This window comes from Sinocyclocheilus rhinocerous, unplaced genomic scaffold, assembly GCF_001515625.1.
Source record: "Sinocyclocheilus rhinocerous isolate Xijiao unplaced genomic scaffold, SAMN03320098_v1.1 scaffold534, whole genome shotgun sequence".
Classification (NCBI taxonomy): Eukaryota; Metazoa; Chordata; class Actinopteri; order Cypriniformes; family Cyprinidae; genus Sinocyclocheilus; species Sinocyclocheilus rhinocerous.
In genome coordinates, this window is record NW_015646352.1 from 2,646,986 (window position 1) to 2,669,767 (window position 22,782).

The 22,782-nt window shown below is 35.7% G+C and overlaps 3 protein-coding genes and 1 pseudogene across 5 annotated transcripts in view; 3 read left to right on the forward strand and 1 right to left on the reverse strand.

Annotated features, from left to right (window-relative positions):
- LOC107707522 (septin-7-like) overlaps positions 1-1,475 on the forward strand; it is a 29,729-nt gene extending 28,254 nt beyond the window's left edge. For all 3 annotated transcript variants that reach the window (XM_016511582.1, XM_016511583.1, XM_016511581.1), the window contains exon 13: positions 637-1,475. In XM_016511582.1, the coding sequence (XP_016367068.1) occupies positions 637-676 (40 nt within the window). In that variant the 3' untranslated portion in view covers positions 677-1,475. The remainder of the gene's footprint in view (positions 1-636) is intronic.
- A 2,354-nt stretch (positions 1,476-3,829) lies between these two features.
- LOC107707444 (C-C motif chemokine 4 homolog) lies at positions 3,830-4,639 on the reverse strand (annotated as a pseudogene).
- Positions 4,640-5,774: 1,135 nt separating this feature from the next.
- LOC107707412 (SUMO-activating enzyme subunit 2) lies at positions 5,775-16,852 on the forward strand. The gene is made up of 18 exons (XM_016511400.1): positions 5,775-5,784; positions 6,889-7,010; positions 8,034-8,117; positions 8,193-8,263; positions 8,419-8,483; positions 8,564-8,664; positions 8,772-8,893; positions 10,846-10,913; positions 11,137-11,258; positions 11,349-11,448; positions 11,553-11,704; positions 12,570-12,663; positions 12,950-13,062; positions 14,409-14,564; positions 14,648-14,744; positions 15,363-15,468; positions 15,824-15,963; positions 16,131-16,852. Exons 1-18 carry the CDS (start codon positions 5,775-5,777, stop codon positions 16,325-16,327), a joined length of 1,920 nt encoding a protein of 639 aa, XP_016366886.1. The 3' UTR covers positions 16,328-16,852.
- Positions 16,853-17,070: 218 nt separating this feature from the next.
- The window catches only part of LOC107707413 (carbonic anhydrase 5B, mitochondrial-like), a 17,934-nt gene continuing 12,222 nt past the window's right edge, over positions 17,071-22,782 (forward strand). Inside the window, exon 1 of the mRNA XM_016511401.1 lies at positions 17,071-17,094. Coding sequence (XP_016366887.1) covers positions 17,071-17,094 — 24 coding nt within the window. The remainder of the gene's footprint in view (positions 17,095-22,782) is intronic.

Genomic DNA, 22,782 nt, shown 5'->3' on the forward strand with positions numbered 1-22,782 from the left:
AACCTGAAAAAAAAGTTTTAGTTTTTAAAAAAAAAAAAAATCATTTAGTTATTTTAGTGTATTTGAAATTAATTTTTTTACATTAATATTTTGTATTTCAATTTGATACAATGTATGGTTTAATAAATTATATAAGAGATATTGTAGATAATTCTGCATATTGTGGTTTGTTTTGAACTTAATTTTAGTTATCATTTTTTAATTGGTATGTTATACATGCACTACCGTTCAAACGTTTGTGGTCTGTAGTTTTTTTTTCCCCTCCAGGATTTTTGATAGAAATTTCAAAAGAGCAGCAATTATTTAAAATAGTTTTTGTAACATTATAAAAGTCGTTACAGTCACTTTTGGTCTCCTTGCTGAGTATGATTTTCTTTCCAACAAAATAAAAAATCAAATAAATAAATAAAAAAAAACAAAATACAAAAAACTAAATCCTGACCTTAAACTACTGAATAGTAGTGTATAGTATTGCAATCAGTATACATAACATGCAGTGGCATAAAATAATAGTATCAATCATTAAAAATTTAAATAGAGGTCATGGAAAAATATTGAAATTTACAGTAACCATAACTAACAATTTATTATTTTAATCCATTTTTTCACTAATGTTTGTCTTTTTTTTTTTCTCAGGACAATGGAAAAGAACAAGAAAAAAGGAAAAATCTTTTAAAGACATCATGAAGCTCCATTCCTTATAAAACCAGAAACTCCTTGCATCTCTTTTGATGCTCTGATGTTTTATGACCCCATAAGAAACGCATGCTGGAGTGCTGTGCTACTGTACAGTTTACTGCACATTCCATTGCAACATGAATGAAATGTAGGATATTTTTATAGTCACATCCACACACGACTTTATCGCCCTCTTCTGTTTGACTATTATATTGCACCACATGCCCAGTATGTCAAAGTGTTTGTTCACGACCTTTCGATTAGAATGAGAATATTGACCAACATTCCTTTGAAACTTTAAATTGTGGTTATTACAAACAATACTTCATGTTTGTAATAATTTCTGACTGTACAGACAGACATGTTCAACTCTGCTGTCCACATTCACACATCTTAGTGTTAAGATGGTCTTATGGTAGGTTCGTATGGGTGTGATGGAGAATGAGACAGACAGACAGAAGCAAGTGCAGAGTTACTACAGAGCTAAGCATGTATGCGTTGAAAAGCAAAGCTATGGATAAATGGTTTGTTTTTTTGGTTTCTGCTGGTGTGTGAGACATGATGTTGTGTGTTTCTTTGGGGTCATAAACATTTGAAGACCGGTTTTAACATTATTGCACAGCTAAATTATGACTTTTAACAGTTTTCCATGTGTTTAAACCCATTCGCTGGCTGTGTACGTAGATAATTGTGTCCCTACCATAAATGGTGTTATACAAAATGGCATGGTTGTCAATATCAATAACAATAGTCATTTTTGATATGGATGGATATAAAATAATTACAATAATATTATAGGATGTTGCTCGAACATTCTGCCTTAAAATTGCAGACTCTTTCGGCATTTGTCTGCTCATGTTTTTTTGTTCTCTTTTTTTTAATTGTGAACCGATTATGTTAGATGTCCCTCAATCAATTCCTAAACTGATCTGAGACCAGTTTGTTTCATTTTAATAATCGGGACTTGGATTTTTAGTTGTTGGGGCTGGTCCTAGATCAGGGCTTGGTGGTCACTTTTGACCTGAGTGAGTTCAGTATATCTAAACAGATGTTATTTTAGCCATACTTACCCAGATTACCCTTTATAATAAACTCACTTTACATTCTAAATGTAAATGAGAGTGGAAGCGCTCTTTGTTTCTGTTGGATAGTTTAGATTTATAACAAACAGGCTTCAGGTCTAACACATGCCAAACAGCGTATAGACAGCAACGTGCACAAAACTCTCAGTGCAAAGGGCAATAAAGAGTCCCTGTATGCCTCATGTGATCGCACACTATTATATATTTTGCAGGTTTGTCATTATGCAAGTTTGAACACTCCGTTCTTCCTGTTGTGGATCACTAAAAACCACACAGATGCTCTGAAGTATGTTTAGTTTACGGTTTTTAGAAGAACAGTATTCTGGGAAAAAGAAAAAAACTTTTCTTTAAACACTCTACACTTTAAGTAGTAGACCTGAACATGGCTCTAGACATGTTTGTTTTCTTATTATTTTGTTGTATATGTATACGGTTTTCAATTTCCGATTGTTTTTCTTCACATTTTATCTTCATCTGTTATTCTTTCTGGCTAACTGTACATTATTAAACATGAGATGTTATGCTGATAATGGTCATGTCGTTTTTTCTTATAAGTATTTGATATAAAATCATGTCGAGACACCAGGTAATCTCTGTGCATTTCAATATTTTTGAGCATAGACTTGGTTCAATTTCTGCAAAAAGTTTTTTGAGGTTTTTATTGGCCTAATATCTTTCTGTATTGAAGAGGAAATAAAATATAAGCCTCATCTGGTATGATATAAAAAAAGAAAAAGGTTTCTTTTTTTTTTCTTTTTTGTAATATCATATTCCAGTATCATTGGAATTTATTTATTTTTATTTATTTGATATATTTTAGAGTTACATAAAAATGAATCAATCTGGAACAAAATCGCATTTATTAAGGAAATGTTTCTGAACAATGAACATTATAATTTTGGATACAACTGTTGCATTTTCAATGAAAAAGCTCACGTTTCTCTCTTTCTCTGAGCAACGTCTACTTTCAGACAAAATTTGCCTCTAGATGTCGAGGAAAAAAGTTAACATTTAATATGTTTGTTTGAATTTCTGTGACACAATATATTTAAAAATAAGGTGTGGAATTTGAAAAGATTGAGAGAGATTGGAGAAGCTGATAAAAAAGCATTATTCTTCAGAAAACAGATTTTACACTAAATATGAGTGATTTCTCTGCAGAACAACTGTATCCTTGTATTAAATTGTGTACACCTTTGTAAATATGTAAATAAATAATTCAGACTACAAGAGAACCTACTTTGAGTTTCAGAAGTCCAGTCCAAACACCAGAACACAAGATGTTCTCATGGTGTCTGATCAGAAGTTGATCTGCAGGCTTTGAGGATGAGTTTTTGGAGAAATCTGAATGAATTAGAGGCTGCTTCATGCTTTAAATATTTTCCCAATATGATGTTATAGAAACTCGGATGTTTCAAACACTCACCTTTACTGAGTTTCCTGGACCTACAACCTCACACAAATCTTCTAGTATGTTGTTTTAATAGAAAAATCATTACAAAGATGCCATTCTATTTCTAAGCTGATATACTGATATATATATATATACTGTATATATATATATATGTCATCTTAAGAATAGAATGGCATCTTTGTAATAATTGTGTGTGTGTGTGTGGCAACAAAGAATACCTATATGCCGTATGTAATCAGAAACTATATCTTTTTCAGATTTGTATTTATTTTTATTTGTATACGTATACTTTAATTTCTGATTGTTTTTGTTATCTTCGTCTTATATTCTTTCTGCCTAACTGTACATTATTCAACATGAGATGTTATCTTGATGAGAGTTATACCATCTTTTCTACCATTTATGCTAATTTAATAGGCCTACATGAATATGCACACATTCAAATGAGTCTGACACCAGGTAATCTCATTGCATTTTAATATTTATTTGCATAGATGCTAAATGAAAAGGTAACACTTTACAAAAAGGTTCCATAAATGTTGAAATTAACATGAACTAAGATGAATAAATGCTGTAGAGGTATTGTTCATTCTTAGTTCATGTTAACTAAAGTAGTTAATTAATGAACCTTATTGTAAAGTGGTACCAATGAAAAGAGTTGAATTCAGGTTCAGCAGATGCAAAAATGCATTTCTTAAGAAAGGACAGTTGTATAAAGCAGAAACAGTATTATTTTGTGCATAATGTATCGTGTTTTTATTTCTTAAGCTGCTTCTCCATATAAGTCTTTATCCAAGCCTCTTCTGGTTTCACACAAAATTCGGTTTTAGGTGTCGGGAAGGGCAATGTGAACTTGTCTTCACAGCACTCACAATTTTTTTCTCTGGAATTTGAAAGTCGACAAAATTGAAGCAACACCTCTCAGGGACTGCAGGAGCAGCAGCTGTTGGGGAGATAAAATACATCATCTAGTTTTAGGACAGAACCATGAAATTGATCATATCCAACCAAATATTATTTTGATATTATTCATCCTTCAAAATAAAGGTCCTTTCTAGAACTTTAGGTTCCGTGAAGGGCCATATCTGGCTGGTTAATCAGCATATCGGTTTGTTTCTGGGTTCTTTCAAGCTCTCTATGTATATTTTTAGCTTACTGGAGAATGCAAAGTTCATTGACGAACATGCAAAGGTTCCTCTTAATGTAAGATTCTGTAAAATTCTTTTGTTTCTAATTTGATCCATTTTAATCACTTAAACATTATGTACAACTGCATGTCTTACATAAATAATAATTTAGTCAGAAGCAAAACTGTACTTCAAGAGAACTTACGTTGAGCCTCAGAAGTCCAGGCCATCAGCAGGACCAGCCCGAACACCAGACACAAAGAAGATGCTCTCATGGTTTCTGATCTGAAGCTGATCTTCAAGCTTTAAAAACGAGTTGTTACAGATGTCTGAGTCAATCCGAGTCTGCACCAAATATTTAAATGATTTTCGGACGTGATGCTAGATAGAAACTCAGATCTGTGGTTTGATAAGGAAATATACTGCAGTCCCCCTCCTCTTCAAAGCCCACACGGAGAATCACATTTGCTATACTGGTTTGCATGCTTTTTGCAAGCAGAGATCGTGAGAAGATAAAATACAGGTGTCATAAATTTACAGCACATCTTCAGACAGAGCAGTTTTTTTGCTGATGCCCATTGCAAGAAATGTCTTTTAATTATTTTCAACTTGTGTAACATATTGTGTAAAGTAATATCTGCATTGCATTCTTTATGTCCAAAGCACAGAATGACTGTAATTCATCAATTACATGAGTTTTACAAATTCATTTTCCACAGTCAGCATTTTTACAAAGGTAAAATTGCATGTAAAAAAAAAAGTACATGCGCTGACATGGGTTTTCAATATACAAATATTAAACTAGAATGGAAATGTGTTGTAGTACCTAATGGAAATAATTTTTGTGATAACTTCATGCATCATTCATTAACAAAAAGAACACTTAACAGATCAATATTTAATTCAAATATGAATATGTGTCATGAAATCCTGATGCAAATATAATTTATTATACAAATATTAAATGTATTATTTAATATGTATTATTCTTAATTTCACATGTAATTATTTACAATGTAAAATATTATAAGTATTAAATATTTAACATCCAAATGTCACAACTTTAATAATACTATATAACTTTAATAATTAAAAACTATTATTAATAATAATACGTTTAGATAAATAAAATGTAGAAAATAACCATTTAAATAATTCTAATATTTCTTTTCTATAGAATATTAATATGTATTTCACTTATTTAGATGTGAGTACTGTATTGCCTAAATATTCAATTCAATTATTTTTCTATCAAGATCCCACATAAGTATTATATATTTTCATAGTGGTTTAGATAGCGCTGTAAAAAAAAAAAAACATCCTGTAATCATTATCAAACATCTATTTTCATCTGTCATTGATCTGGTGATATGGTGAGATTATTTATACAATGTTTTCAGCGTTTAGCATTTATCATGAAATTCTCTTTACATATTACATAAAGGGTCGTTCTTCTCGAAACCATGGAAAGTCATGTGTAGATGTAAGATAAAGGTGATGCATCTTAGCAAAAATCTGCTCAGCCTGATAATGATCAAGATCTTCGTGTTCAGCACTTTTGGCCTGTGGTTTTTTGTACGATATGTATCCTCATTTTCATGTTCAGTAAATGGCACATATGCAAATACTCTACTAGAATGTGTAAACGTGTATGAATATGTATATATATATATGTAAATATATGTAGCCATATAATCATCTTGCTCACAAACTGTGCATGTTCATTTGTTTTCAGCAATATTCATGATAAATTTGACAAATACACCAGTAACGATTTGATAATTTAACAGAACAGTAGGCAGACCTGCTAAAATATTATTACTAAAGTACAGTGAATGAACCATAAACTCACTCATTCAGCAGAACATCAAAACCCCTGAGGAACCACCAGCAGTGTGTGTCATTTTTATTTCTTTAGTAAGTGACATGAGAAACGTTAACTCATTTTGATATGAGGTACTTAGTGTTATGTATAATATGATCAAATTAGTCAAACAGACTAATGTGAGATTTGAATCACTCCATTGGCCTTTTCAGGATTTAATTAAATGAAGTGATTTAAAAGTTTCTCCATATAATTGCAGGACAAAGTCATGCACTTAATCTACATGAATCTGGACTATTTTGTAAATTCCCTTTAAAGAATTAGTTTAAAATGTGTTCTTGCCAGAAGAGCAGAACGGGCCATTCAGTTCACTGGAAAAGACACATAGATCAAGACCATGGTTATTCTGAGAAAAACACCCTTCTGAAACTGTCGCCAACACTTCACAACTTTAGCGGTGGCTATTTAATGCACTGCAATTTTGGTCTTAACAACATCATTCAATATACAGAGGAGCAAAGCCGCATGAAAATGCAATTTTGGATGTGCATTTGTATATGTATGCGTGTGTGTGTGTGTGTGTGTCTGTACCTGTTTTTCTATTCTGGTGGGGACTTAAACCTGAATACACACAGACTCATGGGGACTCATGTCACGGTGGGGACCTAAATTGAGGTCCCCACGGGTAAACAAGCTAATAAATCACACAGAAAGAAGTTTTTTGAAAATCTAAAAATGCAGAAAGTTTCCTGTAAGGGGTAGGTCTCCGCAAAGAGCTCGCCGACTCCCTCTCATCTTGCCGGGTGCTGGTGGTCGGGGCGGGAGGTATCGGCTGCGAGCTGCTGAAAAACCTGGTGCTCACCGGCTTTAAGAATATTGAAGTGGTAAGTTGGAGGAAGGCGGACTCTCTTTGTGCTGCATGAATCAGGCCCCATTATCACAGATCCTCATTTATAACATTCTGAAATGAAAATGAGAGTCGTGACTTGTATAAACCAATGCATTACTCGTTACATCACGTATTTTATGAACGTATTGCTTTTCGTTCCATCGCAAACATAAACCAGCCCTTTTCTTCTTTACAATCAATCTCCCTTGAAAACATTGACCAATGTGGCCACTCTTCACTTCAAGTTACCGTAATTATTGTTCCTCGAAATAAGTGCGGATTCGAAAAAAATCTTTTAAAATGAAAATTTCTTTAATATTCTAAGTATGGTATCAGACAAAGATTGCATTTAGTTCTAACAAACAGCATCTTGTCGTCTGTGATGCCGCTTCTACTATGTCCTTGAAGTAACAGGGTTGCTAGTATTATAGTTTTAGCTATTATTAATCTTGTGCACAGGGTTATGAAACTGCAAGCTGTTTATTAGCAGGATCATTTAATGCGGGTTTTTCTACAAATATGCATACAATAATTAAATAATATAATTTAATCAGTTGGTTACTGTTCAAAATCATGGTTAACAGGGTTGTGGTAAGATTGTAATCTGACAAATGTAACAAGCATAAAGTGAAAAAAGCACACACTTCATTGATATTGAAGAGTTTATGACCTGAAAAGATTATGTTGATGAGGCTATCAGTGTTTTTATGTAGGCTATTAAGTGTGGCACGCTACCGACTTTTTAGGGTGTCCTATTTTGGCTTTAAAATGCATGGTAAAAATAAATATCTAAGTAATAATAAAACTGAAAATGATATTAAACTATACAAAATGTGGGAAATGCACAATTGGCAGTTGATTTTTAGTTACTAAATAATGAATAATGCAAGTAAACGCATTGTTTAATTACGGCATTTTATGCCATTTTAAAAATAATGATTATCATAGTGTAGTATTGTTGTTTGTTTTTTAAATTATCTTCATAGTGTTTTGTTTTTTTAATTATCCTCATTTGCAGATTGACCTGGATACCATTGATGTCAGCAACCTCAACAGACAGTTCCTGTTTCAGAAGAAACATGTTGGAAAGTCTAAAGCTCAGGTAAACGGTATAACTGACTTCAACATGTGTGATTTAGAAATCTGCATCAGACAATGATTTATTAGCGTGTTTCAGGTTGCCAAGGAGAGTGTGCTTCGGTTTTGCCCATCTGCAAACATCACTGCCTACCATGACAGCATCATGAAGTGAGTCCAGTTACATATTACCAAGATAAAGACTTGGTGTATGAACATTTGATAGTGCATTTCAAAAGTTAATTTGTCTGTGGATACTATAGAAAGCACTAATTCTAAGGTCAAAAACTTTGAGGTCCAATGTTTTTTTTCTTTGCACTTTGCAGCCCAGATTACAACGTGGAATTCTTCCGAAATTTCCAGCTTGTCATGAATGCTTTAGACAACAGAGGTATGAATTATTTAGCCGACTTTGATAAAAGTTAAGGAACGCTACATTTCTAAAATGTCTTTTCTTTTGTCCTTTTGCAGCGGCCAGGAATCACGTCAACAGGATGTGTTTGGCCGCTGACATTCCCCTCATTGAGAGTGGCACGGCTGGCTATCTGGGACAAGTCACAGTTATCAAGAAGGCAAGGCTCTTCTATTAAATCACCACCTTTTTTTTTGGCACATGTTGCTGTATTCATCTCAATGTCACACTCTTGGCATTCACATTTTGTAAATTTGCAAACTGCAGGGTCAAACGGAGTGCTATGAGTGTCAGCCTAAACCCACGCAGAAAACCTTCCCAGGTTGCACCATTCGCAACACTCCCTCAGAACCCATTCACTGCATCGTGTGGGCCAAATATCTCTTCAAGTAAGTTCTCTACGCTAATATGTCTCGTTGAAATGCAATTACACTTGGCTTAGTTCTGAATTTTTGTGTAATTTATATTGTTTTTCATGTTCAAGGATGTTGTATTGTTTTAGTATTAATGCACTTTGCACAAACAATACTGAATGTAAGGGAAAATCCACAGCTGTGAATTAATGATTGTGTGTGGATAAATTACCTGTGTCTGTGCAGTGTGTCTATAATAATAGTGAAGCTGCAAGTTTAATTACTTCAGAAGCATTGTGAAGTTGTTGTAGCCTTTTAATATGCTGTTGAAGCTAGGCCTGTCACGATAACAACTTTTTGTTGTGCGATATATTGCCCCAGAAATAATTGCAATAAGCGATATTATTGTCATTTTAAAGACCATTTTATGCCACTGAATATATAATCATAATGTAACAGCATAATAATGCAAGAAGGCCTACACACTTTCAAATGACAACAAACTTTTAATTTTTAAGAATATTTAGATCATGGATTCTATTAATATCATGGAATTAAGTATCAAAATATTAGATACCTTAAAAACCTGAATAAATAGTAAATAAACATTTTCTAACAAAAAGTGCAAAGTAACAAGTAGAAAAAAAGAAAAATGCACAAGGAACTTGTATGGAGATTTTTCCATCTACAGATTTTTCTCTGACCTTCTTTTCTCTGTAAATTAAGGGTGCACACTATTGCTGAAAAACACAATCACTACTTAGCAGTCAGATGTCCGTATGCACAAAGGCACAGATCCCTAAACAAGACCATATCTGCAGATGAAACTTTTTTTTGTAGAAGCATTTTTTCAATTTGAACTAGCACCTCATGACAACACCACGTTATGTACGAAAAGCTGCAAAAGACACAGGCGCAAGTGGAATGTACAAAACATAGTGACAAACATTTTTAAGTAAATATAATGGGCGATATATTGCGTCATCAGAAATGATTGAGGTCATGTACATATATTGCACGATAAGTTGATATATTGATTATTGCGACAGGCCTAATTGAAGCTATTTTATTAATAAATATCGAATTGGTAGCATTGACAAGTTTTTGTGCTCCTGAATGTTTGTGTATGCACAGTGCGGTCTCTGATGTTCGTGTGCTTCAATGCAGCGCGGTAGTATAGAACGGTGATTAAATTGACAGGGCTTTCCCTAAAAAAAAACACATCAAAACCACCAGTGGTCGACCCTTTACCACCACGGTGGTAGAAAACTCACCATTGCAGCACTAGTCTCGTCACAGTGGCTGCACTGATGATATTCCTAAACCAGGGCCCTATGAAATCAATTTTACTTATCCCCAAATTGTGTTTTTTGTTTTAATTTTTCAGAAGTATGTTTTTAATGGTTTTAATTAAGTTTTAATAATCAAAAAGGATGTCTAATCAGTTAAATTCATAAAACTAACAATTTGATAATGGAATAATTTATTAAAATTAGCAATAATAGGGCACTATGAAATGCAAGTCCCCCCTCCCCCAGATTCCTTGTTTTATGATTTAATACAAATTCATCAAAAATGGTGGAATTTAAATGAATTCATAATACTTTACCAAAATAAGAGAACAAATTTTAACATTTCATTTTTGTTTTGGCAAACAATGTGCTGGCCTGCACAACAGAGATTTCCAGTTTCCAGTAAATTAAAATGTGGATGAAATATTATGTGGTATTCCTTAAAAGATTGTTTTAATAAACCGTATTAATCTTATTGTTAGTATTACTTTGAGAAGTACGTTCTGCTTTACAATAGTACAATATTTCTGTCATAATTTCTTTAAAGTGTTTTTTGGTGGGTTTGGTGAAGAGTTTCTGTGTGTATCTGATGATTTTATCAAGTGAAATGGTGTATGAATACTATTAACTTGTATTTGAAAAAGCTAATTTAATTATTGTCATCCGCTTACATGTCATTTTGGATTGCCTCCCTAGTCAGCTTTTTGGCGAGGAGGATGCGGATCAGGAGGTGTCACCTGACACAGCTGACCCTGAGGTTGCTTGTGAGTAGTCGCACATTTACAACAATTTATTTACTACTTCAATGGTGGACATTCTTTATGCTTAAATATGCTTGGATGAAAAATACATGTGTGATTTGGTGTATCAAAGGCGTAAATTCGTATCTTTTATTTAAGGATGGAAACTTTCTGTCAAGTATGTACTGTAAGTTTGAATTGGGACCATTTGATGAAAAGATGTGTCTGGGATGTTCATTGACTACAGGGAACCCCGCAGATGCAGCAGCCCGAGCTACAGCCTCCAATAAGGATGGAGACATCAAGCGGGTGTCCACTAAAGAGTGGGCTCGTTCCACAGGTTATGATCCTGTCAAACTCTTCAACAAGGTGCAAGTTCTGTTACAAATGTGACACTACTTCATTACCAAGTCTGTCCTTTTAGAAATAGTCTAAAGGTGATCTTGTGCTTCCTTTCAGCTTTTTAAAGATGACATCATGTATCTTTTGACCATGGATAAGTTGTGGAAGAAGAGAAAAGCCCCATTACCACTAGACTGGACTGAGATCCATCAGCTTGGTGTGTGTTTGTTCGGGAATTATCTGTACATGACCAGCTTTGGTTATATTGAAAATTAGCCTCAATGTTAATGAGGCTGTGTTGTGTGTGTGTGTGTGTAAAAGAATCTTCTCAGGAGGAGGCCTTTGGCACAGGTCTGAAGGACCAGCAGGTGTTGGGTGTTCAGGGTTACGCTCAGCTTTTCCACCGCAGTGTAGAAACACTCCGATCTCAGCTGATAGAGAAGGGTGAGGGTGCAGAGCTAGTCTGGGACAAGGTGAGAAAACTCAAGCAATATTCCTCTCATTTTATTGTGGAACTAGTAAGCTATGCATATTTAGGCCCCGTCCACACGGAGACGCGTTTAGCTGTATACGCATACATTTTGTATCGTATAGGTGTTTCGTCCACACGGATCCGGCGTTTTGGGAGAGTGAAACCGATATTTTTTGAAACTGGGTCCCAGAGTGGATAAATCTGAAAACGCCGCCCTTGCGTTTTCATGTGGACAGCGAATCCGTATATTTTCTGAAACGATGACGTCATCAGCCCACGTCTCGCCCCTAGTCAGACACCGCTACGTCACGTAACAGCAACAAAAACATGAACAAAGACTGAACGATTGTCTTTTTATTAACTAACATTAACACAGATTACTTAATGTATTGTTCCATGTTCGTTTGTATACCTTGCACAATGTTTATGCGCATAGTCCAAGTCTTCTTCTCCGTTTTTAGTGTATCTCTGTGGCAGAATTACAGCGCCACATACTGGTTTGGCATGTATACTACATCGTTTTGTGTCGGTTTCGTGGTTTCGTGTGGACGCAGATATTTCTTGAGACGAGGGGAAAAAAAAGATCGGATAGGGAAAGCTCTGGCTTCGTGTGGACGTAGCCTTATACTAAAGTATACTAATGTTTATAAATGTAATTAATTTATATAATTATTTTAAATTGATACTTATTTAGCAAGGCACATTGTTAAAATGACAAAGACATTTCTAATGTTAAAAATGATTTCTATTTCAAATAATTGCTATTCTTTTGTACTTTCCATTCATCAAAGAATCCTGAAAAAAAGTAGAGAAAAAATGAAGTGATGTTCAGTGTGAACTCACTTTATTTGTGCTGCTGTTTTCAGGATGATCCTCCAGCCATGGACTTCGTAACAGCAGCCGCGAACTTGCGCATGAACGTCTTCAGCATGAACATGAAAAGCCGCTTTGATGTCAAATGTAAGGATGTGTTTGTAAGGCTGTATTGTTGCTGTGATTGCCTTGACTTAAATTATTCAAAATGATCTTTTTAGTTGGTGTTTAAAAACAATAAGTGTCTTTTTCAATTGTCCCATTTTTGGCTGCTTAAAGTTTTTTTTAATGCTTTATTCACCAAGAATTAAACTTCAAATTAATGTATTATAGCCTTATAACTCATGGCTTTAACTTCATAATAAAATGTTTTAATAAAAAGTTGGTTCTGAATTTTAATGTGGCTTTTGAACTATGTTTCCTTGTCATCTAGCCATGGCAGGAAACATCATTCCAGCAATAGCCACCACTAATGCCGTCATCGCTGGTCTCATTGTTCTGGAGGCGCTGAAGACTCTTAACTCAGACTTTGACCAGTGTCGCACGGTAAACTTGCAGTGTTGCTCCTTTCACACCCGACACAACTTTGACACCTGAATTGCATCATGTCCTGTTTTATCGAATACATTTTTCCATTTGTTTTTCTCACTTGATTTAAGGTAATTACATCTCAGCAGTAGTTTTGGTTGTGGAGACCTTTTTAACCTTTTCCTGTTTTTGAAAGTCTTGTCAAGTGGTATGGGTGGGAGTTATAGGGGTTGTCCAAATACTCACACTTGCGGTCTTTGCATTTGTCTGTTTGCGTGATGTATTTCCTGTAATTGGCTGAAGTGTTCAAGTGAGCATGAAGACCACAAGTGTGTGTTGAACTTTTCAGTACCCAATGGGGACACACTTATAAGTGTTATAAAAATGCAGTTATAGGAGTTATAGGGCTTGTCCAAATACTCACACTTGCGGTCTTTGCATTTGTCTGCTTGCGTGATGTATTTCCTGTAATTGGCTGAAGTGTTCAAGTGAGCATGAAGACCACAAGTGTGTGTTGAACTTTTCAGTACCCAATGGGGACACACTTATAAGTGTTATAAAAATGCAGTTATAGGAGTTATAGGGCTTGTCCAAATACTCACACTTGCGGTCTTTGCATTTGTCTGCTTGCGTGATGTATTTCCTGTAATTGGCTGAAGTGTTCAAGTGAGCATGAAGACCACAAGTGTGTGTTGAACTTTTCAGTACCCAATGGGGACACACTTATAAGTGTTATAAAAATGCAGGTGTTTACAGAGCTTTATTTTGATTTTCAATACGTTGCATTTAAAATAAAATTCTAAATCTCTGTCCCTATAACATATTACACAGTTTAGTAATTGTGGTGCTTCTAATTAAGTGATAAAAAGCAGTTGCAAATGTTGTACAGAATACAAACTCATCTTTGCATCAATAAAATGTTCAACACTTTGTTTTACTACCAAATTAAGTGTAATATCTAATTAATTTTAAACCAGAAAGGTTTCCGTGAGATCTTGGCAAAAACTCATGATTTATTTCCAGAACATGATGCATGATGCTTTGTTTTACTACCAAATTAAGTGTAATATCTAATTAATTTTAAACCAGAAAGGTTTCCGTGAGATCTTGGCAAAAACTCATGATTTATTTCCAGAACATGATGCATGATGGGATACGCTTAGCCTAGATTACTGCTTCAGAGAGGTATTTGGGATAGTGTGGATTTAGTGTGCGTTAAGGGCACTACGCTTTGGCATTTTTAAGACCTGAGACAGTCTTGCGCACTTACTACTTGTTGCGTGCACGTGCTCTCAAGTGTCCAAGACTGCAAGTGTGGGTATTTGGACAGGCCCATAGTCTTATACTTGTTTTTTTTTTTTTAGATTTTCCTGAATAAGCAGCCGAACCCCAGGAAAAAGCTTCTCGTACCATGTGCGCTGGACCCTCCCAATCCCAACTGTTACGTGTGTGCCAGCAAACCTGAGGTCACAGTCAAACTTAATGTGCACAAGACCATTGTGCAAGCTCTTCAGGACAAGGTACCAGCAATTTTTTTTCAATCCAAAACCCTTTATCTTTGTGTGATCTCCAATCTTTTTCGTTTATAGTGTTGCTTTTTCAGATACTGAAGGAGAAGTTTGGCATGGTGGCACCAGATGTGCAAATTGAGGATGGAAAAGGAACGATCCTCATCTCCTCAGAGGAAGGAGAGACTGAAGGTATCAATTAAGTTAGCCTCTAGAGGGCATCGTGCTCTACTATAACATACTCTGTATGGAATGCCAAACCTGACAAAATTAGAAATAAATAAATAAATTTGAAAATAAATAAATATACAAAGGAAAATATTTTTTTCCACATTTATTTATTTGTTCTTTTATTTATACATGTATTTATTTGCACTTTTATATATTTCCACATTTATTTATTCATTTGTTTATTTCTACATTTATTTTCAAATTTATATATTTATACATTTCTTTGTCCGTAGGGTAATGAGGGTAATTTCTAATTTTGTCAGGTTTGGCATTACATAACTGAGCTTTGTTTTAAAGGGGACCTATTAAGCCCCTTTTTACAAGATAATCTTTAGTCTCAGGTGTCCCCAGAATGTGTCTGAAGTTTCGGCTCAAATTACCCCACAAATCATGTATTATACCATGCCCAAAATTACTCTTTTTGGGTGCGAGCAAAAATGCTGTTTTCGTGCGTGTCTCTTTAAATGCAAATGAGCTGCTGCTAGACACTCTGGATACACATCTGTGTTCAAACAACTTATAAAAGTGAATTTTGCATAATAGGTCTCCTTTAATGTTTTTGTCTCTCTTTCTCTACAGCAAACAATAACAAATTTTTGTCTGACTTTGGGATTCGGAACGGCAGCCGTCTTCAAGCAGATGACTTCCTACAGGATTATACTCTTCTGGTCAATTTAATTCACAGGTCAGTGTTAGGCTTGCCGCGATAGACGGTGATACCGGTGTTAAGCCGCAACACCGGTTACGTCACTTGCCCACCGCGTCACCGACCCCAACCGTCGTTTAGATTTTTTATAGTAATAAAAATCATTTAGTTCAGTAAAAGAACAGACACTACAATTAAACACTGAACGCGGCTGCTCGATGCAGCGTGCCGAACGACAGTCACATCACGGATCTGGTGTTTCTTTGTTTGAATATGGCGCTTATCACATGCTGTGTGGTATCGGCGTTTGGTATCGGGGCATTTTAACAAGTACGAGTACAGGAGACCAGTATCGGTGCATCCCTAATTAAAATGTATCTTGCATTTATTGCAGTGAGGAATTGGAAAAGGATGTCGAGTTTGAAGTAGTGGGTGATGCCCCAGATAAGGCGCCTGCACCAAGCGTCCCGGAAGAAGGGAAGAACATTGCCAATGGTAACAAAGATTCTGCCCAGCCATCTACCTCATCTAAAGGTAAGAACAACATGGATTGCCTGCAAAACATCAGTCTTTAAAGGGAATATTTCACCTGAAAATTGTATATGTACAGCTTGGACATTCAGCCTAAACATCATCTTTTGTATTTCACGGGCGAAAAAGTTTCACTGCTTTTGAGTAATGTACTTTTCTCATATTTACAGCAGCTGCAGAGGACGATGACGTCCTTATCGTAGACTCAGATGAAGAACCGTCCTCGAGCACCATGGAAGCTTCCCCGGAGTCTAGTAACCGCAAGAGGAAGCATCATGATGCTGATACGGATGCTACTGCGTCTAAGCGCAAACGCCTCGACCAGCAGCCAGCCGATGATGATGAAGACATCATCGCTCTAGACTAGCAAAATTGACAAGATATCACCCGTCCACAATAGAGGATTTTCCTCCAGTTGAATTTTTGTACGGTTTCTCTTACCAAACATGTAAATATATCTGTACAATATGGTTCAAGCTCAATGGATGTCGTCTTTTCCTTCTGTTCTTTGTTTTTTGGGAACAGAAAACGGCTGAGTTATGAACTGCACTCGGTTAGGTTTTACTCGGATGGATAAAATGCTTTTCAACTTTGTATTTTTTACAGTGAGTGTGTCTATTTTGAAGTGGTTTAGAAAGGCTGACAAAAGTGCTCACGATATTTCAATGCATTTTTTCATCTAGAAAACCATATTCCATATTTATTGCAGGTTGTTTTTGTTACCAACCTCTGTAATATTTCTGATCACCAAATTTTACAGTAACACTGTATTACTGTATGAATAGTATGATGGTTTGTATGTCTTCTGTTGCATTGCTTTATAACTACAATGAAAAATATTGCAACTTTTTTTTTTTTTTTTAGAAAATACACTCAGACAACTATTTACACCGTTCTCTCATTCTTATATTTTTAGTCTTTAAGCGGTATAAATGAGCCCATGCTTTATTTACTGACCAAATTGAGCAGCTGAATAAACTAGAGTATCTCATTTAACCTTTATTTACCATGAAAGCGTGGTCTTGAAAGGGCACAATGTCCTAATTGCACGTTGTTTACATTAGAATGTTTGACGTAAGAACATTCCGTTTTCACTTATTACTCGCGAAGATGTCAGAGTCCACCGTTCACGTGGTATTTGTCGTCAGAAGGGTTCATCTAAGATGCTACATGACACATTAACCCTTCCTCTAGTTGGCAGGTCAAGTAAGGTGCAAGTTATTGTCTACAGTGGCAAATTTTGCGGCCAATTGCCAACAGTTCATTTATTTGGTCAAGATACTTGTTTACATTAAGTCATTTAGCAGACGCTTTTATTCAAAGCGACTTACAAATGAGGAAAACACAAATACAGTTTTCCTGTGTGATATGAGCAAATACTATGTTTGCAAAAATATATATATTTTACACGACGAGCAAGTAATGCCATCGTGTCCATTCGGAGCAATTTTCGTTTCGCAAACGATGAAAAACGCACCAAATGTGTGCGTCTCTACCCTAGGTCTCCACGCTCAGTAAATGGCCTTGGCCTAGCCTTTGGGTATTGAGATGCATTATGGGATTGAATGAGTGCACTCGGTAGTGTCCACTATGGGTACACTACCACAAATTGCTGTGCTTTATTGCACTATGTGCCGGTTTTTGTTCACGAATCGGTTCACTTTGTTCTGAAATCACTTTCGGACAGTTCGAACTCACTGATAAGTTGCGTTTTATTAAGACGTGTTTGTTTTCAACTGAGTGATGTAAATGATTTTAGTATTATTTATTGTAAATGCAAATTATGTTTAAGCTCTAAATTAGTTGTATTACGCTTTTGACCAACTGTACCGGGACAGATGATTACAAATAATTAAAAACACCATTATTAATTTTAAAAAAAATCGGAAAACGTAAGAAAACGCATTTGTTTATTTATTTACACAATAATGGTTACCATTATTGCCCAGTTTATATATAATATATGAATGGGCAATGATTTGTAAATAAATTGAATGTGACATCATAGCCATAGACATCATCTCCGCGTGTTCTGTCTCGGCCCTTCTCTGCACGTCCCTCAGTGGATGAAGCTGATTGGATTGAGGCTGGACACCCGACGAACCCCAAAGTGGACGTATCCTCCATTTTATCCGCTTTTACTGGGATATTTAAACCTGTCTGTCCACATGCACGTCATTTTCGTCCTGCTGTCTTGACTATAAACAAAAGCTGTTACAGCTGGAAACATCTAGATCTCCATTCGGAGTTTGGTGTGTGTTGTTAAGTAACTTAGCCCTTACCTTCATCAGTAGCGCGCGAGAGCAAGTTGGGTGTTGTTGGGACAAGTTCGGCACGAGAGCACACGCGAAAGGACACTATTTCACATGCCGTGGCGTGACGCCTACGATTAATCAAGCTTTGAGTTTTAATCCGAGCCCGATATAATTCATTTTTATGTTTTTAGAGTAAACGGAAAACATCATGGTGACACTGGCAGCGATCGTAGCGCCTCTCGGTCGGCAGATCCACAGACAGCTGAAGCATTTTAGAAGCCAGCGCTGGATACCTGCTCGGGCATGTAACTTGTCTGCATGCTCCAGCAAATTAGTTCTCAGTCAAGGTTAGTACATTTTTGCTATACTTTTTATTGTTGTTATTATTTTGATTTGCTTCATGGTAAAAATCCCACCACCTTGTTTTGGTTAGTGGTCGTTTTGTTGGACTATGTGTGCACTATTTTCACCACTAGGGTTTATTACAGCTGTTGTAATGTCCTTTATAACTGGGTTGATGATTATGCACACGATGTGTATGTTTATTGTCAGCGAAAACGCCTTCCAGAATGACTTCCGGGTTTTGCGTGAAATGGAATGTTTACATGAAACACGGCGGTAAATGATCATTGTATTGATTGTTTCAGGGCAGCTGCAGTAGTTTATCATGTTTTGATGGTAAATGAACCTTGAGTGTTATCATTATGGATGTATTAAACTAACCATATCCGTTTACTTAGGTTTTACATGTTTCAAATGTCACTGTTTTTCCGCAATACAAAAAAAAATCGGAAAACGTAAGAAAACGCATTTGTTTATTTATTTACACAATAATGGTTACCATTATTGCCCAGTTTATATATAATATATGAATGGGTAATGATTTGTAAATAAATTCCCTGTCTTGAATGTGACATCATAGCCATAGACATCATCTCCGCGTGTTCTGTCTCGGCCCTTCTCTGCACGCCCCTCAGTGGATGAAGCTGATTGGATTGAGGCTGGACACCCGACGAACCCCAAAGTGGACGTATCCTCCATTTTATCCGCTTTTACTGGGATATTTAAACCTGTCTGTCCACATGCACGTCATTTTCGTCCTGCTGTCTTGACTATAAACAAAAGCTGTTACAGCTGGAAACATCTAGATCTCCATTCGGAGTTTGGTGTGTGTTGTTAAGTAACTTAGCCCTTACCTTCATCAGTAGCGCGCGAGAGCAAGTTGGGTGTTGTTGGGACAAGTTCGGCACGAGAGCACACGCGAAAGGACACTATTTCACATGCCGTGGCGTGACGCCTATGATTAATCAAGCTTTGAGTTTTAATCCGAGCCCAATATAATTCATTTTTATGTTTTTAGAGTAAACGGAAAACATCATGGTGACACTGGCAGCGATCGTAGCGCCTCTCGGTCGGCAGATCCACAGACAGCTGAAGCATTTTAGAAGCCAGCGCTGGATACCTGCTCGGGCATGTAACTTGTCTGCATGCTCCAGCAAATTAGTTCTCAGTCAAGGTTAGTACATTTTTGCTATACTTTTTATTGTTGTTATTATTTTGATTTGCTTCATGGTAAAAATCCCACCACCTTGTTTTGGTTAGTGGTCGTTTTGTTGGACTATGTGTGCACTATTTTCACCACTAGGGTTTATTACAGCTGTTGTAATGTCCTTTATAACTGGGTTGATGATTATGCACACGATGTGTATGTTTATTGTCAGCGAAAACGCCTTCCAGAATGACTTCCGGGTTTTGCGTGAAATGGAATGTTTACATGAAACACGGCGGTAAATGATCATTGTATTGATTGTTTCAGGGCAGCTGCAGTAGTTTATCATGTTTTGATGGTAAATGAACCTTGAGTGTTATCATTATGGATGTATTAAACTAACCATATCCGTTTACTTAGGTTTTACATGTTTCAAATGTCACTGTTTTTCCGCAAGCCCCGCCCATAAGAGATATGGGGCATGTTTATATCTGCAGGACACTTCATTGAAAACGGCCCTGAAGATGCAATATAGTCACATGAGACAGAGTATGTCTCATTAAAGGTTTTTTCTCCGTAAGAGCTTTTTAAAATAAATAAACTGAGTTTTATCACTTTTTAGTAAGAGTATGTTATTTGTTGACAGTTACTGATAAGCAAACCAAGCAAAAAAAAAAAAAACTTTAAACAGGGTACAAAATGGGGCCTTTTTTCTTGCATTTTCTATACATTTTCATTGAAAGGAGATGCTTGAGTAAATGTTCAATGCCAATCAAATGTATTATTTTTTATGTAATTTTTGCAAGAATGAGTTGAGAATGAGAATAACAAGGTTGTAAACTTAGACTAAACTAAGCTGTCACTCAGTGGGAGTAGTTTTTTATAACCTTAGATTTTATAATTTTTTGTAATTCATGCTGTAAGAGGTTTGCACGCAAGACATATACCATACATATACAGTGGGGAAAATATTTATTTGATCCCCTGCTGATTTTGTAAGTTTGCCCACTTACAAAGAAATTAAGGGTCTGTGATTTTTATGGTAGGTTTATTTTAATAGATAGAGACAGAATATCAACCAAAAAATCCAGAAAAAAACATTATATAAATGTCATATTCTTGAATATTAATATAACCGTTATTTGTACTCATATCTTTACCATGCGATTAGTAGCACCTTATAGCTGTCATTTGCATTGTGTAGACCTTATCTTATCTAAACCAGATTGGTTTATCAACAAACAAAGCCAGTCTTTTCCGATTATAATTGTTTATACTTTGAAAGCCACATAAAAGTAAAGAACAGTTGAAGTTTAATAAGTAAAGGTTACATACAACTAACCTAGTTGTTAAATGTGGTCTATCAGCTATGGTTTTGGGAAAGAAAATAAGAGTAAACTTTTTAAATCAAGTTTATTACAAAAGTTCATTTTAATTTATATTTAATCAAAGACTAAGCTTAAATGAGTATGTCTTTTGATATTTTATGATAGAGTTCGTTAGAACCCATGCTGTGTTTGCTTTCCATAAAATGGGTCAGCACAGTTGTAATCCCTCTTTGCTAGACCACTTATTTGGCTGACAAGAATTATAGTAAATGCCATTTTAATCTCATGAAAGGCAGTTGGTCACATTCTCTGACTGCTTGAATTCATCTCCTTTTGTAGAATCTGTAGCATGTGACCACAATCTAAGCAGTTATTGTGTAAGACGAGCGTCTCGCTGTATAAAGGAACTCTTACTTGTTTGCTCAAGGATCACCTATAAAATTCCCATGGGAATGCATTCATAAAGGTGGCATAAAACTCTGCTGACTGTCTTCCTGTTGAGCTCTACAGTCAGTTTTTCCCTGACATTCCACATGTCAGGGTTTTTTTTTTCTTCTTCTTTTTTTGAATCATCGAGTCACAGAAGGAAGCATAGTTTCTTCTCGACTTTCACTTCTCTAATACGCCTTTATGTAGGATTTTAATATATTTTTAGGCCTTATGTAACAATGAAGAACACAAAATCACTCCATTACTTAGTCATCTTTTTAAGCCGTCTGTATGTCCTTTTTTACTATAAGGAAGTATTTCTCTCTTGCGACACAGACAGAGCTTCTCTGTAATAGAGGGCGGAGACTTTACCGTTAGGCACACCCCATTATTTCTATTGTGGGATAGTCACATCGATGAATAGCTTGTTTGCACATGACGTCACGTAACTGTGTTGCTGTGGCGCGAAATGCAGATGGAGGGCAGGAAGTCATTTTCTACATAGGAACCACTATCACAAACTCAAAATGCGTATGTTTTGCATCGTTTATAATTGCTCAAATTGCTCAAACTGAGACACCACAAGGAGCTTTTATCATGTACTAAATGTTGTTGTTCATAAGGGGGGGAAAAAGCAAGAAATTGACTGAAAAATGCAGGAAAAAGTGGCTTGTAAACCTGCGTCTGCGTTCGGGAGGAGCCGAGTCAGATAATGCCCATGTGCAAATGGTTAATATAAGATATAATAATATATTAAGATACTAATGATATATGAAGATTAGTGGTCGACTGGCAAAAAATGTTTGGCAGTTGTTCAAATATCCGCATCGGGTGATCATTTTTCCTGTTTGGCTGATGTGTTTGAGGCGGGACTAGGCATGGGCCGGTATGAGATTCTGACGGTATGATAAAAATATCACGGTATTGCGATTACAGCTCTAAAATATGTTATTTTAAATGTCTGGGTAAAAAAACTACTTTTTTCCCCCACTGAACACATTTTATTTTTAAGAAACATATAGAACATTTTGGAACAGTAAACATGTCAGGCTAAATAATTAGAATAAATAATTAAATTCTTCTTAATTAAATGCAGTCACTTAAGTGAGCCTAAACCTGCAGCTCAACAATAATCAACATAAATAAATAATTTTCTGTAAAAAAAAAATCCCTATAAATGAAAAAAAATGCAGTCACTTAAGTGAGCCTAAACCTGCAGCTCAACAATAATCAACATAAATAAATAATTTTCTGTAAAAAAAAAATCCCTATAAATGAAAAAAAATGCAGTCACTTAAGTGAGCCTAAACCTGCAGCTCAA